The sequence below is a fragment of the Solanum stenotomum genome, chromosome 4 (genome assembly GCF_019186545.1).
Source record: "Solanum stenotomum isolate F172 chromosome 4, ASM1918654v1, whole genome shotgun sequence".
In the NCBI taxonomy this organism is placed as follows: domain Eukaryota; kingdom Viridiplantae; phylum Streptophyta; class Magnoliopsida; order Solanales; family Solanaceae; genus Solanum; species Solanum stenotomum.
In genome coordinates, this window is record NC_064285.1 from 4,982,505 (window position 1) to 4,997,266 (window position 14,762).

The 14,762-nt window shown below is 34.5% G+C and overlaps 1 protein-coding gene across 1 annotated transcript; it reads left to right on the forward strand.

The window, feature by feature from the left end:
• The first annotated feature begins 7,821 nt into the window (after positions 1-7,821).
• Positions 7,822-11,937, forward strand: LOC125862677 (serine/threonine-protein kinase SAPK2-like). The gene is made up of 9 exons (XM_049542801.1): positions 7,822-8,092; positions 8,164-8,238; positions 9,338-9,439; positions 9,865-9,918; positions 10,011-10,103; positions 10,191-10,283; positions 10,376-10,480; positions 10,616-10,714; positions 11,520-11,937. The coding sequence occupies exons 1-9, from the start codon at positions 7,970-7,972 to the stop codon at positions 11,778-11,780; spliced, it is 1,005 nt and encodes a 334-aa protein (XP_049398758.1). The 5' UTR covers positions 7,822-7,969; the 3' UTR covers positions 11,781-11,937.
• The last annotated feature ends 2,825 nt before the right edge of the window (positions 11,938-14,762 follow it).

Genomic DNA, 14,762 nt, shown 5'->3' on the forward strand with positions numbered 1-14,762 from the left:
ATATGTTTTAGTTTTTCGATAGCAAAGGCACCAATGTCCTAAAAATATGACGAAGAATATTTGCATTTTATTTATGATAGTTCGAAGATATATTTATTTATTTTCCCAACAAGTTGACAAGAGGGTTCAAAAATCTACTGGGGGAGGCGGACTACAATGTAAACTGTAGGTTCACAAAATCAGTACGTTTCTTCTGTTCAAACTTCATACATGTATGAAATCAAGGATGGCTGATCAAGCCATTGACTTTAGTTTCATATATCATTCGTCAATTCTTGTAAATCATATTATTTAAATGATGAGATCGAATCTTTATGCTCAAAATCACGATTTAAATAGTCACTCATTTGATATCATCTAGAGGTGGAAACTGCCATTCTAATTCTTATGAATTTAATATTTTAAAAATAAGATATGTTATTTAATATTACAAATAAAATAAACAAATAACTATATAATTAAACATATCTCTATCATATATACTATTATTAGCTATACTTTGAAAATATTACATATTTTATTATTAATTAAGAATTTTCTATCACATACTAAGAAAAATATATCTAGATAAATGTATTTTTACTATCAGATACACTAAAAATATGGAGAGAGGTGACCAAATGGGGAGGGATGTGATGGAGATTTGTTATGTATCCCAGATAAATGAGAATCATACTAACTACATGTATCTGTGTATATCTTGTGTGATTTATATGTATCTGGAATATCAAATACATAAGAGAGTCGCGAGCGAGATGAGAGGGAGGTGGGCAAGATTTGTTACGTATCCCAGATACATGCGAATCCATTTAGACGATATAATGTATCTAGAACAAATTACATCCTAATTTTGATTCAGTGTATTCTGAGATACATGTATCTGACGTATTTGGATATACTAAAACTAATAACGAAATCGGGGAGGCAGCAGTTCAATTTTATAAGGAGCAATTTTTTGAGGAGAGCAGAGCAGAGGATTATTCAATGCTAGAACATATTCCTAAGTGCATAACTACTGAAGAAAATGAAGAAATGACAAATCTTCCTGATCAAGATGAAGTCAAAAGAGTGGTTTTCAGCCTTAATGGAAGTAGCGCATGTGGTCCAGATGGCTTTACTGGTCATTTCTTTCAAAGCTGTTGGGAGATAATTGGAGAAGATATTACCCAGGTGGTGAGGGCTTTCTTTTGTGGTCAAGAGCTGCCCAAGTTCGTCACTCACACAAATTTGGTGTTGTTACCCAAAAAGGCATCAGCAAAGCATTTTACAGATTTAAGACCCATAAGTCTGAGTTCCTTTTTAAATAAAATTATCTCTAGGATGGTACATGAGAGAATGGTAGTGGTGTTACCTAATATGATATCACCAACACAATCAGGCTTTGTTAAAGGAAGAAGTATTACGGAGAATATCTTATTGGCACAGGAGATCATAAGAGACATCAACAGGAGGAACAAATATATTAATGTGGTAGTAAAGTTGGATATGGCCAAAGCATATGATAGAGTTTCTTAGATCTTTCTGACAAAAGTTCTTAGAAGTTTTGGCTTTGCAGAGGCAATCATTAATATGATATGGAGAATCATGTCTAACAACTGGTATTCAGTTTTAATAAATGGCAAAGCACATGAATTTTTCCAATCATCGAGAGGACTGAAGCAGGGTGATCCATTATCACCTACCCTGTTTACTATTGCTGCTGAGGTGTTAGCCAGCGGGCTAAACAATTTACACAGGGATGACAGTATGAAGGGTTATGGCCTTCCAAAATGGAGTCCAGAGATAAATCACTTGTCTTATGCAGATGATACCACCCTATTTGGTTCAGGGGATAGAGGTTCAATAATTAAAATGATGAAGGTACTAAGAGATTATGAGTTGGTGTCTGGACAAAAAATCAATAAGGAGAAAAGTTTCTTTTACCTTCGTGATAAGACTCCTTTGATTGTAGCCATCAGTATGCTAGATTAACAGGAATAAGGCAAGGAAATTTTCCTTTTACCTATTTGGGCTGCCCAGTGTTTTATGGAAGAAGAAAGATCAGTTATTATGCAGACATGGTTAAAAAAATAGCCATGAGGATCCTTACATGGCATAACAGATTTTTGTCTTTTGGTGGAAAGTGGGTGCTAATCAACAATGTACTACAATCCATGCCTGTGTACATGTTATCAGCGGTAAACCCGCCCAAAAAGGTATTGAAGCAAATACATCAAATTTTTGCTAAATTCTTTTGGGGAAATCTGGGAGGAATTAAAGGAAAGCATTGGGTGGCATGGAAAGAGTTATGTTTTCCAAAATTGGAAGGTGGTCTGGGATTTAGATCATTACATGATATAAATGATGCTTTATTTGCCAAACTGTGGTGGAACTTTCGAGTGTCCACATCATTATGGGCAAAGTATATGTGGAACAAGTACTGTAAGAAGCTCCACCCTGTGATGGTTACGAATTCTGGGGCATCACAGGTATGGAGGAAAATGATCAGCATTAGAGAGGATGTGGAGCATGAAATTTGTTGGCAGATCAAAGCTAGGAATTCTAGCTTTTGGTTTGATAATTGGATAAGACAAGGAGCTTTATACTACACAGAAGGGGAAAGAAAGGGCACAAGATGAGGAGATAGATGTAATGACCCTCTTGGTCATTTTTGTGTCTTGCCTTCTGTGTGTCGTTTAGAGCGTTCCTATAGCGACCCCAAGTCATTTATGACTTGCTGGGACTGACAGTTCGGTCACCTGGTCGTTCGTTTGGTCTTGGTGCGAGTTTTTGTGTTTTGGAGCTTATGAACCTTAAACGATCATTTTCGATCAAAAGTTCAAGAAGATGATATCGGAATCCAATTCTGACGATTCCATCAGCTCTGGAAAGGTCATTTTAGGCTAGTAGCATGGTCGTCATGACTCCCGAGGTTTTCAGTGTGAGTCGGTGCGATTAGGCGTTTTAACTTTAAGTTTAAGCCTAAGTTTGACTTTGGTCAACATTCTGAGTAAACGCGCTCGGATGAGAATTACGTCAGCGTGGTTAGCTCCGGAATGTCGAGTTTGGTCTAGATTGACCCTTCTTTTGTGTCTGGAGGTTTTCGATATCTTTCCGAGCCCTTTTGTGGGTTTTGACTTAAAAGGGCTTTTGGAAGTGGGATCCACTTTTTATCGAAATGACCTCTGATGAAAATTTTGACTGCGCCGTTGAGTCTGGAATGTCAAATTTGGTATGATTGCATATCTCGTTTGCGTGCACGGGGTTCCGAACGAGTTCGGAGCACCCCGTCGGAGTTTTTAGTTTTTGGGAAATTGCAGATTTTCTGCAATAAATGCAGAAAAACCAGCAAAAATTCCAAAACTTCAAACCCTCATCTCTCTCTCATCTCTCAATCGATTTGGGTGATTCAAAAGGCTAAGTTGTCAGATTTTTCAAGGACAACGTGTTGGTGAGCTCGGATAGTGATTTGGAGTTCCCGTTTGAGGTAATTTTCGTAAAATACCTGCTGCCTCACCCTTTTTGTGAGCTTGATTTTGGGAATATTTGAGACTTGATATTTCAGTCATTCTAGGTCCGATTTCAGTGATTTTTGAGGCTATCTTGAGTGGTTTTTTGAGGAGAACATTGTGGTGTTGTCAGATTTTACTGTAGATCGTCCGTTTTTGGTAAATACACTGAATTAACTGCTGTCCCATTTCTATTTTTTGAGAAAATTTGGGTTTTAGTTGCATGTTGATATTGTGTTGTTCCCGAGCCCCGAATTGTGTCCCATTTTGGGACATGAGCTGGGGGAACTGGTTAGGACCCACTTTTGGGGTTAATTTCGAAATTTCCTGCGCGGGTCCCACGATTCCCGTTTTGACTCCAAAATTGACCCATCTCCGTTTGTTGTGATTTTGGTGTCTAAACGACCGTATTAACGTTGTGAATCTATTTTTGATAGCGGGACAGCGTTTCGAGACCGTTCGAAAAGGGAAAGCTCCGAATGAGTTATTTTAGAGCGCGTGTGATCGGCCTACAGGTAGGCTACGGTTTCCCTCTCTTAGATTGAGCTTGAGAGTGTGAATGCATGTTGATTAGTTGGGATTTGGGTTGGTAGTTATTTAATCACGTTTATGTGTTTAGAAATCATGTTTTCGGCCTATTTCGGGAATTATCGGGTAACTGTGAGCATGCTTTGTGTTATTAATGGACCCTCCTCGCTATGTGGAGTACTTGCATGCTTAATTATTGTTTATTTGAAGCATTTGGGCCTTAGTTTAGGTTTGACTAGGGCTTGCCTTAGAAATACATGATTCGGATCCGATAGGCCTTAGTTTTGCTCCGACGTCGCTCGGCCAGCTTAGATCCCTGTAGACTGGTGTAGCACACTTGAGTCTGATAGATTGGGCCTTAGCTAGGCGATACGCTTGCTCCAACTTTACTTATCCTTATTTTTCCCCGATGTTACGGCTTCATGAGTTACGTCGGCGACACTAATTCTACTTCACGATTTGAATTGGATTTTCGATTTGGTTTCAAGGACTTACATTGATTGGCTAAGTATGGACGGCGTTCCACGGACATTTATAAGTGTGGATCGATTAGGACTCTTTCAGCAGCTACATTGGCACCTTTATAGAGCATTCGGTTAGAGTTCCGACCTCTATTGCCCAGATACTTATATAGAGCATCCGGTTTAAGGTTCGGCCTCTATTGCCCAGATACTTATATAGAGCATCCGGTTAGAGTTCCGGCCTCAGATATTTGATACTTGTGATTGGTTACTTGGGTACTTCTGCTAAGCATCCGGTTCGAGGTCCGGCCTCCGTACTGTCAGATTCTACTAATTAGGGTTGAGGTTCTGGTTTGATATTCTTCGTTCTTGGGTTCTTTTATGCAATTCTCTTTAGTTATAGTTATTCTGTGTACTCGTCGGGCTTATGGGGGTCCGTTCGGGTTTTTATTTAATTTGCACACGAGTGTACCTTTTGGGCTTATGGGGGTCCAGTTAGGTGTAGTTAGCTTATAGATTACTTTAGTTAGTTCTTTGTACAATCGTGTGCATTCCATTGCTACTTAGATTTCCGCTCTTGACCCTCGATTTGTATTATTCCTTCTTTTCATATTGCCTTTACTTTTCAAATTCAGTTTGCCTATGAAGCCTACTGGGTACCTGTTGTTTTGGTACTCATGCTACGCTCTGCATCTATTTCATGATGCAGGTGCGGGCACTAGTAGCCAGCATTAATCGAGCTTGGAGCAGACTGATCCGGAGACGGGAGTGAGCACACGACGTTTTGTACTATTTCAGTCTCTATCTGTATATATAGACTTGTCTTTTACCTTTCGAGACAGTCCAGTCTCTGTTGTCTACTTTTGGGACTTGTACTCATTTTGTTAGTAGCTATGTACTAGTGACTTCCAGGTTCTGGGAGGGATCTTTATTTGTATATATGTTTTTGGTTTGCTTTCGCCTGTTTATATTGTTATTTGTCTACTCTTGTTTAGTTTCTACCCTCACACCCATTACTTGTTGTTTAGGGTTACCGGTTGGCTTACCTGCTGGTGGGTTATAGTAGGTGTCATCATGACTTGAGAAATCGGGTCGTGACAATAGAAGTGAAAGATTTTATCACCAATGGAACATGGAATGAGATCAAGCTGAAGAATTTTATATCTGGGGAAATGGTGCAACATGTTATTACAAACATCAGACCTAATGTTTCAGAGGTATGTATTGATAAGGCTTGGTGGAGAGGCAGCACCAATGGAACATTCACTGTTAAATCAGCATTCCATATGGTGAGATGCAAAAGAGCAGAAGAAGAATGGAGGAAGTTCATGTGGGTCAAAGGTTTGCCTATTAAGATTAGTTTCTTTCTTTGGAGAGTATGGAAAATGATAATTGCTACAGATGATAATCTAAAAAGGAGAAGGATGCAAGTGGTGTCCAAATGTTACTGCTGCAAAACTGGGGAAATGGAGACTATGTCTCATCTTTTACTTACAGCTCCCATAGCCTAAAAGCTATGGAAGCAGTTTGCTTCATGTGCAGGTATCATTGTAAATGAGTTAACCTTACAACAACTCATATTCAAATGGTGGGAACACAGAGCATCAAGCAAGCTAGACTACATTTTGAAAGCAATCCCAGCAATCATTATGTGGGAGTTGTGGAAGCGGCGAAATGCTCGAAGACATGGAAAGGAAGTAACTTATAACAGGTTGTATAATCAATGCCAATTAACTATACATCAGTTAGTAAGGTTAAGATTTCCATGGATTAGAAGAATTTCATATCAGTGGCCAGAGATGGTGGAAAAGCTACAGAATTGCAAACCTACTTTACACTATCATTTGGTCAGTTGGAAGCCACCAAGTGACGGTTGGGTTACATGTAATACTGATGGAGCCAGCAAAGGGAATCCGGGGAAAAGTTCTTATGGGTTTTGTCTAAGGGATGGAAATGGCGACCTTATATANATATCATTTGGAGTTTAATATCTCAATTTAAAGAGGATTTGGTTAAGTTTAGAATTGATTTTAGGAGAAATATTAGATTGAATTTCGAAAAGGATGAAGTTTACGAAACTATATCACGTTTGTATTAGATATGTTTCATAATTGTATTAAAATTGTATTAAAATCATGAATAATACATCCTACATTTATAATACATATTGCAAACTTCACTCCATTTTTAATGATATGAACTAAAGTAATTTAGGTAACACACTTATAATACATCACACTCGTTCTTAGTGATACAAACCAAAAATAATTTATAAGGCACATATAATACATGTTTTATTCATGAATAATATAAGTTTAATTCAGTTTATAGATCGTTGTCTTGTCTTTCGTTAGTTACGTTTTTCATTCTTTCTTAATTATTTCTTCTAATTCAACTTTAATATTGTGTAATACAATTTTAAAGGAAGTTTAATTTATTTACTTGTTTAATATTAGTGTAATACAATTTTAATCAATTTTGCAATTTATTAGTTGATATTTTACATTTAATTACTTGTGAAATTCATTGTTATACAAATTCATTCCGTTTACAGATCATAGAATGCTCTTTCGTTTGCTACATTTTGCATTCATATTAATTCTCTTCTAATTCAACTTTAATATGTGTGGAACACATTTTTAATTCAAATTTAATTCATTTTGCAATTTATTATGTCTCTTCATTTGTTACGATTAGATTACTTGTCTAATTAATTAATTATTAATAAAAATTTATTTATTCTACGAATCATTGACTATATGAAAGAAAATAGAGAGAGAGAAAGGGGAAAAAAGCAAGAAGGAGAGGGAAAAGTGCAACAAAAAGAAAAAAGAAAGAAAAAACAATAGAAAGAAAGCAAGAGAGAAAAAGCAGCAGCAGAAAGAAAACAAGGGAAAAAGAACAATATGAAGAAAAAAGGGGAGAAAGAGCGAGAAAAAAAAATAAAAAATTAAAAAGGCGAGAGAGAAAAAGGAGAAAGAGGCAAAAGAGAAAGACAAATCTAATAAAACATATAATATTGTTATATATTGCTATAAATGGTAATAATTAAAGAGTATATTTAAAATAAGTAATTATTTTTTAAAAAGGATCCACTCAAGTAATTTTTCCAATTTAATTTCTTGTGGTTTGTTTGAACTTTTAGCCCATTAAGGCATTAATAAAAGGACTTCAAGTCCAAAATTATTATTTTTTTTTTTTAAAAAAAAGTCTTTATTTGATTGTCTACTTTATTATTAGACATAGACATCCGAACTTTTTTTTATTACGTGGCTAATTTTCAATTTCCACGCTGATATTAGTGAAAACTTTAGCTGCACCCAAAAACACGTTTTCTTGTCTTCTTTTGAGTCAGTGTTAAGTCTCAATTTTTCCAAATTATTTTTAGTATGAAATTACAAGTCAAAGGAAAAAAAAATTGCTTCTTTTGTGAATTGTGATATCTGAAAAATCTTGAAATCCCTCTTTTTCTGTGCTTTTTTTTTTGTTAATATGATGGAGGGTTATGAGTTTGTGAAGGATTTGGGTTGTGGTAATTTTGGAGTAGCTAAGCTTGTGAGAGATTATAAGACTAAAGAGCTCTTTGCTGTCAAGTTCTTTGAAAGAGGCCAAAAGGTCAGCAAAATTTAATGATTTTAGTCATTTATTTGTTTGTTTTTGGATAATGATTTTATGTGATATTTCAGATTGATGAACATGTACAAAGGGAAATTATGAATCATAGATCATTGAGTCATCCAAATATAATCAGATTCAAAGAGGTAGAGAGTTTGTCTCTTACTCATTCTTCCTTATTTGTTAAGTAATTGCTCGTTTCGTTTTAATTTGTTTGTCTAGCTCTTTTTAGTCCTTTCGGTCCATTTCAAAAATATATTATTTTTTAGCAACTCTTTAAAATGTTTATGACACTAGATTAAAAGCATTTTGGTATATAGTTTCTTAAACTTCGTATCAAGTTAACAGGACAATCAAATTGAAATGAGGGAGTATATTGTTGATTCCTCGGGGAATTCTAGATATATATACTCTGTTGCTATGAAAGTGGCTTTCTTTTTTTTACCCGTCCCTAAAAGTGCTCTCTTTTTTTGACTCGAACCCACACCCTTACCATTGGATAGAGGGTGTTTAACATTCGAGCAATGTCCTACGAAAGTGGCTAGATTAAGGTACTTGTAGTTTTAAAGTTGTCTAACCATGTAATCATATTTTTTTTCTTTTTTGTCATAGCAATCTTGTCTTCCTTCTTTCTCTCTTTCCTTTTTTTTTTTTTTTTTGAAGAAATGGCATTGTTGTTCTTGTTTTTATTCTTTTGTTGCAGTTTGTGTGACACATTTTTCTTTGTAGTCCGTTCCAAAAAAATGACACGCTTGTGGAGTTGAAAGCAATTAACTTTGCACTTCCTATTTGCCTGTAATGAGAAAGTTGTATAACCACATAAATATTATGACACGTTTGAGACGTAAGTTTCAAAAGTTTTATGGTCACACAAATGGTATGACAAGTTTAAGACCACTAGATTAAATGATCTTCATTTTTGTCCCCTGTCGATTCAAACTATGTCGCATAAATTGGAACGAATGGAGTAATTATTTTTAGGGGGTTAATACTGAGTTGTACGTTAGTTCTGCCTCTGCTTTGAAGGACTCTGCATCTTGCAATTACCAGAATGCAACATTTTGATTCTTATGGAAATGAATTTATCGATCCTTTTGATTTATTTTGTGCTGGCATTCCTTATGACTTCTAACAGTAGGTTCAACGAACTCGAGTGAAATGAAGTAAAACATGTAGTTAAGCATCACGTATGTTGATTTCAATTATGTTTATGGCTTTTTGAATTAATGGACTCACCTCGACCAGGTTTTGCTGACGCCTACTCATCTAGCAATAGTAATGGAGTATGCGGCAGGAGGAGAACTCTTTCAGAGGATTTGTAAAGCTGGAAGATTTAACGAAAATGAGGTAATAAACGATAATTAAAGTGTGATTCTTCCCGCTTATGACTTGGCTAGATCAAAATTTTCATTTTACAGATTTCTATTGATTATTATTTACTTCTGACAAACAACTCAGTGTGTGTTGTGTGTGCGTGTGTGGGGGAGTGTCATTCTTCTTATTTACCCGTCTTCATTGCACATCCACGTCCCTTTTTGTATAGATACTCCGTAGAGTACTACGTGTTGACGTAGTTATGGAGGCAGAATGTAAATGCTCTTCACTGGAAACATGGATTACAAACTTCCGAGTACTAATGACATATCAAATGTTGAAATCAAAACTGGTTATTGTTTGAAAGTTCTCATGTTTCGAGTTCATTATTCACGATGTTTGTATGTGTGTGTGCATGTGGACATTTTAATTTGCTTATTTATTTTATTTTTGGTCAGGCAAGATTCTTCTTTCAACAACTGATATCAGGGGTTAGCTACTGCCATTTCATGGTAAAACATTGATATTAATTTCTCACACTTTCAAGTTTCGTTTCGTTTTTGTTTTTCTTAGACCTGTTATGCTAATTGCTTTTTGGTTGCAGCAAATCTGTCATAGAGATCTCAAATTGGAAAATACGTTACTAGATGGAAGTACTGCACCTCGCGTAAAAATATGTGATTTTGGTTACTCCAAGGTCAATATAATCTTTTGTCATACCTTAATTCTAACTACAATTTTAGATTTTCGTTGAGCTCGTGTAACAGACTTCACTTGTCTGCAGTCATCTGTCTTTCATTCTCAACCAAAATCCACTGTAGGGACACCAGCTTATGTTGCGCCGGAGATTTTATCAAAGAAAGAATATGACGGGAAGGTACTAGTCGTTTCATGTTCTCGTGCCAGCAGTTCCACAATGGTAATATCATTTAACCTCTTTTTCCCTCTTGTTAATTATTGAGTTCATAGGTTGCAGATGTTTGGTCTTGTGGAGTCACTTTATACGTAATGCTGGTCGGAGCTTATCCATTTGAAGATCCCACTGATCCGAAAAACATCAGAAAGACCATATCTGTGAGTATATGAAAAAACAATCACTTCTTTTATATATATAAAGTCAAACTTGCTTTAACTTATAAAAAGAGGAAAAAGACATGTTATAAATCGATTTAATGCACCATTCTGATTGAGTTTAATCCTCCGTAACAGAGAATATTGAGCGTCCAGTACTCGATTCCACAAAATGTCCAAATTTCCATGGAGTGTCAGCATCTCTTATCCAGGATTTTTGTGGCAGACCCTGAAAAGGTAATACTATAATACTCTTCTGCCAAAAAAAGGTATTATATCATCATAAATCCTGTACGTGAATTGTTGTTTGGGTTTGAGTGACATGATCAGTCGATCTCGAATCACATATTTACCTCATCATATCAGTAGAGACGAATCTAGGATTTGAAAATTTTGACTTTCTTTCAACGACATCAAGTTAATATAGTGAGTTCACAACCATATATTTATAGATATTTAGCGAATTCAGGCAAAAGTTATTCACGTGAACCCACATATTACATTGTAAATATGCCTCTGCATCTTAGTATTTCATATCGATAATCACAGTTGTCCTAGGCATTTCAAGTTTTCATTTCACTACATTATACTTGGAAGGAAGGAGTGGAAGTCGCGTATTAGGGTAGAAACTTTGTAGGGGTAGAGTGTTGTCTTGCCTTGCGAAGGTTCCTTGTAGTTATTGTCATATGTTGTTTATTGTGTTTTGATAATCACACTATTTGCTATTGTTACTCATGTTCTTCCTTATAAACATTGCACTACTTTTCTTGTTAACTGCTATGCTTCTTCATTGTTTTCGTCTTTTGTGCTCGAGTTTGATGTACCTAAGCCGAGGATCAATCAGAAACAACCTCTCTACCTTCATGAGGTAGTGGTAAGATATGCATACACTCTACCCTCCCCAAACCCCACTTAGTGGGATTTCACTGGGTATGTTGTATGCTTGGACATGCCTCCATGTGTAATTTTTTTGAGTCCTAAGCTAGCGCCTGTGTGTTCGGAATAGTCTAATCTTATTAGTGGCTTGCTGGTTCTTTTGCAGAGAATAACTATCCCAGAAATTAAGAAGCATCCTTGGTTTATGAAGAACTTGCCTGTCGAATTCATGGAAGAAGGACGGAACGAGTGCATCGATGTAAATAACCCGAGACAGAGCATGAAAGAAGTATTGGCAGTAATACAGGAAGCAAGAATTGCTTTGCAGGTTCTAGCAAGTTCATCTCAAGGCATTATGGAAGAACTTGATGAATTAGATGATGCTGATATAGAAGATATTGAAACAAGTGGTGATTTTGTTTATTAATTGTAATGTGTGGACAATGGTGTTCACTTTACCAAAAGAAGTTTTGAGTCTATAATGATGTAAATACACTTCCAATGCCGGGGGCGGATTTAGAGTATCGACTATCTAAGTGTGGATTTTTGGGAACATAATAACTTTTGCGCATGACTATGTATTATATTGAGAAATAGAGTATATATAACAAGTACTATTTATTAATTGGAAGCCCGATAACAAATTAGGTAGTCTCTTAGTCCAATGACAGAAATGGAACCTACTTAAGGTTTGTTGTTCTCTTCGATAAGGGTTTGATATCTCTTAGAAACTCATTAATACTGAATTCACACTTTTAAACTTTGAAATAAAAGAAATGAACATACGTTATTTTAACGTGAAAAATCTCTAGCTCATAGGTGCGCGCACGATTTAATCCAATTTCACTAAAATAAAGAGTCAAATACAAAAATTTGTAATCTAAGAGATTTAAAAGGATAGTAAATAGAATTTCATGTAGTAGCAAGTTGTTTAAAGTTTCACCCACCCAATAGGTAGTCCCCCCCAACCCCACTCACCATTCAAATTTTGAACCACTACTTCTAAAGAGTTAGAATTTAAATGATTTATCAACCATATAAATGAAACCTTTGACATAATAGACATGTCATTTGATTTGGTGCTCAACATTTTTTGTATGGACCAGTTTTTATTTTTATTTTTTTGGACCAGGCTGAAAGGGAGATTTAATTGTCTTGCAAGAGAGGGGGAAAAAAACTCAGAATAGAATTTGTTATTCACATGTCTGGCGGATGCAGAGGTGTTGAACCCCTTTGTTGAAAAGTCCTATAATGTAAATAGGACAAAGATGATTTTTTATTGGCACGCAGTTAGGGATGGCAATGGGTGGGGCGGGTTTAAGGTTATGCGGAGTGGGGCGAGGCGGGTTGAAGTGGATTCTTTTTAGGGAAAATTATATGAAATAACAAACAATTAATTCAAATTAGATGATATAGCCATAGTTTATTTTATTTGTAATTCGCAGCAAGCATCCATTTTTTTGTCATCTGATTTGGTATACAATTAGTCATTTTCGGTATACAATTAGCCATTTTATACATTTCGGTATAAAATGTGTTTGTGTTTGTATAAAGCGAGAGAAAAGTGTATATACAAATACAAATACATATATTTTCGTCCTATACACTTATAATTATATAAATACAAATCTTATTATACAAATTACAATGTATAAATGAATTTATACAAAACTGAACAATTTGTATAAAATTTGATATATCTAGCGAATTATACAAATCAAAAGCTCCATAGCAAACATAAAATTTGCTATGGAGCGCAATTATGCAAATTATAGTTATAACATACAAATATGATTTTTATGTTTGCTATATGTGAAAAAGTTGCTTTTTTTTTTTAAGATTAACGCGGGGCGGGGCGGGGCAGTTGCGGGTATATGTGATTTTATGTAGGTTTAAATTTATTTTTAATCTTTAAATGTTATAAGAGTGATAAAACATTATTAATTAAGATAATTTATTTAAGGCTATGAAAATATTTGAGATAATAAAGGAAAATGTTCAATAAAAAATAATTTAATTTCTTACATGTTTTCCAATTGACCTCTAAAAAATAAAATTTCAAGTCACTATCCTATTAAATTAGTACAACTTAATGAAAAAATGAATTTATTTTTATGAATTTTATTTTTAGTATAAAACTTAACTAGAAAAAGAAAGTATTAAAAAAAGTATGTGGGGCGGGTTCATGCCGAGCGAGTCTATGCGGGGCAGGGCGGATTAAAAATTGGGAAAATTACGCGTATAAGCAAAAATATACTAGTTAATTACTTAACATAGCTATAGTTTGCCTTAATTACAATTCGTGACTTACTTTTAGCTATAATTACGCAACTAAACTTTTTAGTTTTGTATAATTCGCACATTTGTATAATTCAGAATTTGTATAACTTTTGTATAATTCAGAATTTGTATAATATAATTTGTATAACTATTTACACTCTGATGTTTGTAATTATATAAATTCGTTATTTCGAGTTTATACAAAAATAACTGAATTATACATTATNTGATTTTTATGTTTGCTATATGTGAAAAAGTTGCTTTTTTTTTTTAAGATTAACGCGGGGCGGGGCGGGGCAGTTGCGGGTATATGTGATTTTATGTAGGTTTAAATTTATTTTTAATCTTTAAATGTTATAAGAGTGATAAAGCATTATTAATTAAGATAATTTATTTAAGGCTATGAAAATATTTGAGATAATAAAGGAAAATGGTTCAATAAAAAATAATTTAATTTCTTACATGTTTTCCAATTGACCTCTAAAAAATAAAATTTCAAGTCACTATCCTATTAAATTAGTACAACTTAATGAAAAAATGAATTTATTTTTATGAATTTTATTTTTAGTATCAAACTTAACTAAAAAAAGAAAATATTAAAAAAAGTATGTGGGGCGGGTTCATGCTGAGCGGGTCTATGTGGGGTGGGGCGGATTAAAAATTGGGAAAATTACGCGTATAAGCAAACATATACTAGTTAATTACTTAACATAGCTATAATTTGCCTTAATTACAATTCGTGACTTACTTTTAGCTATAATTACGCAACTAAACTTTTTAGTTTTGTATAATTCGCACAGTATAATTCAAAATTTGTATAACTTTTGTATAATTTAGAATTTGTATAACTATTTACACTTTGATGTTTGTAATTATATAAATTCGTTATTTCGAGTTTATACAAAAATAACTGAATTATACATTATACCCGCTAATTATACAAATTTGCGAATTATACTGATCCGCGAATTATACAAATGAGACAGCTTAAACTATAGCTACAACCCATAAATTAAATATGCAAACTATAGCTAGGAAGCATAATTAAATTTATTATTATGGCTATTTGTGAAAGTTCCTCAAAAAAAATTTGCGGGTTAAGCTCAATCCACCCCACCCTGCCCCCGCC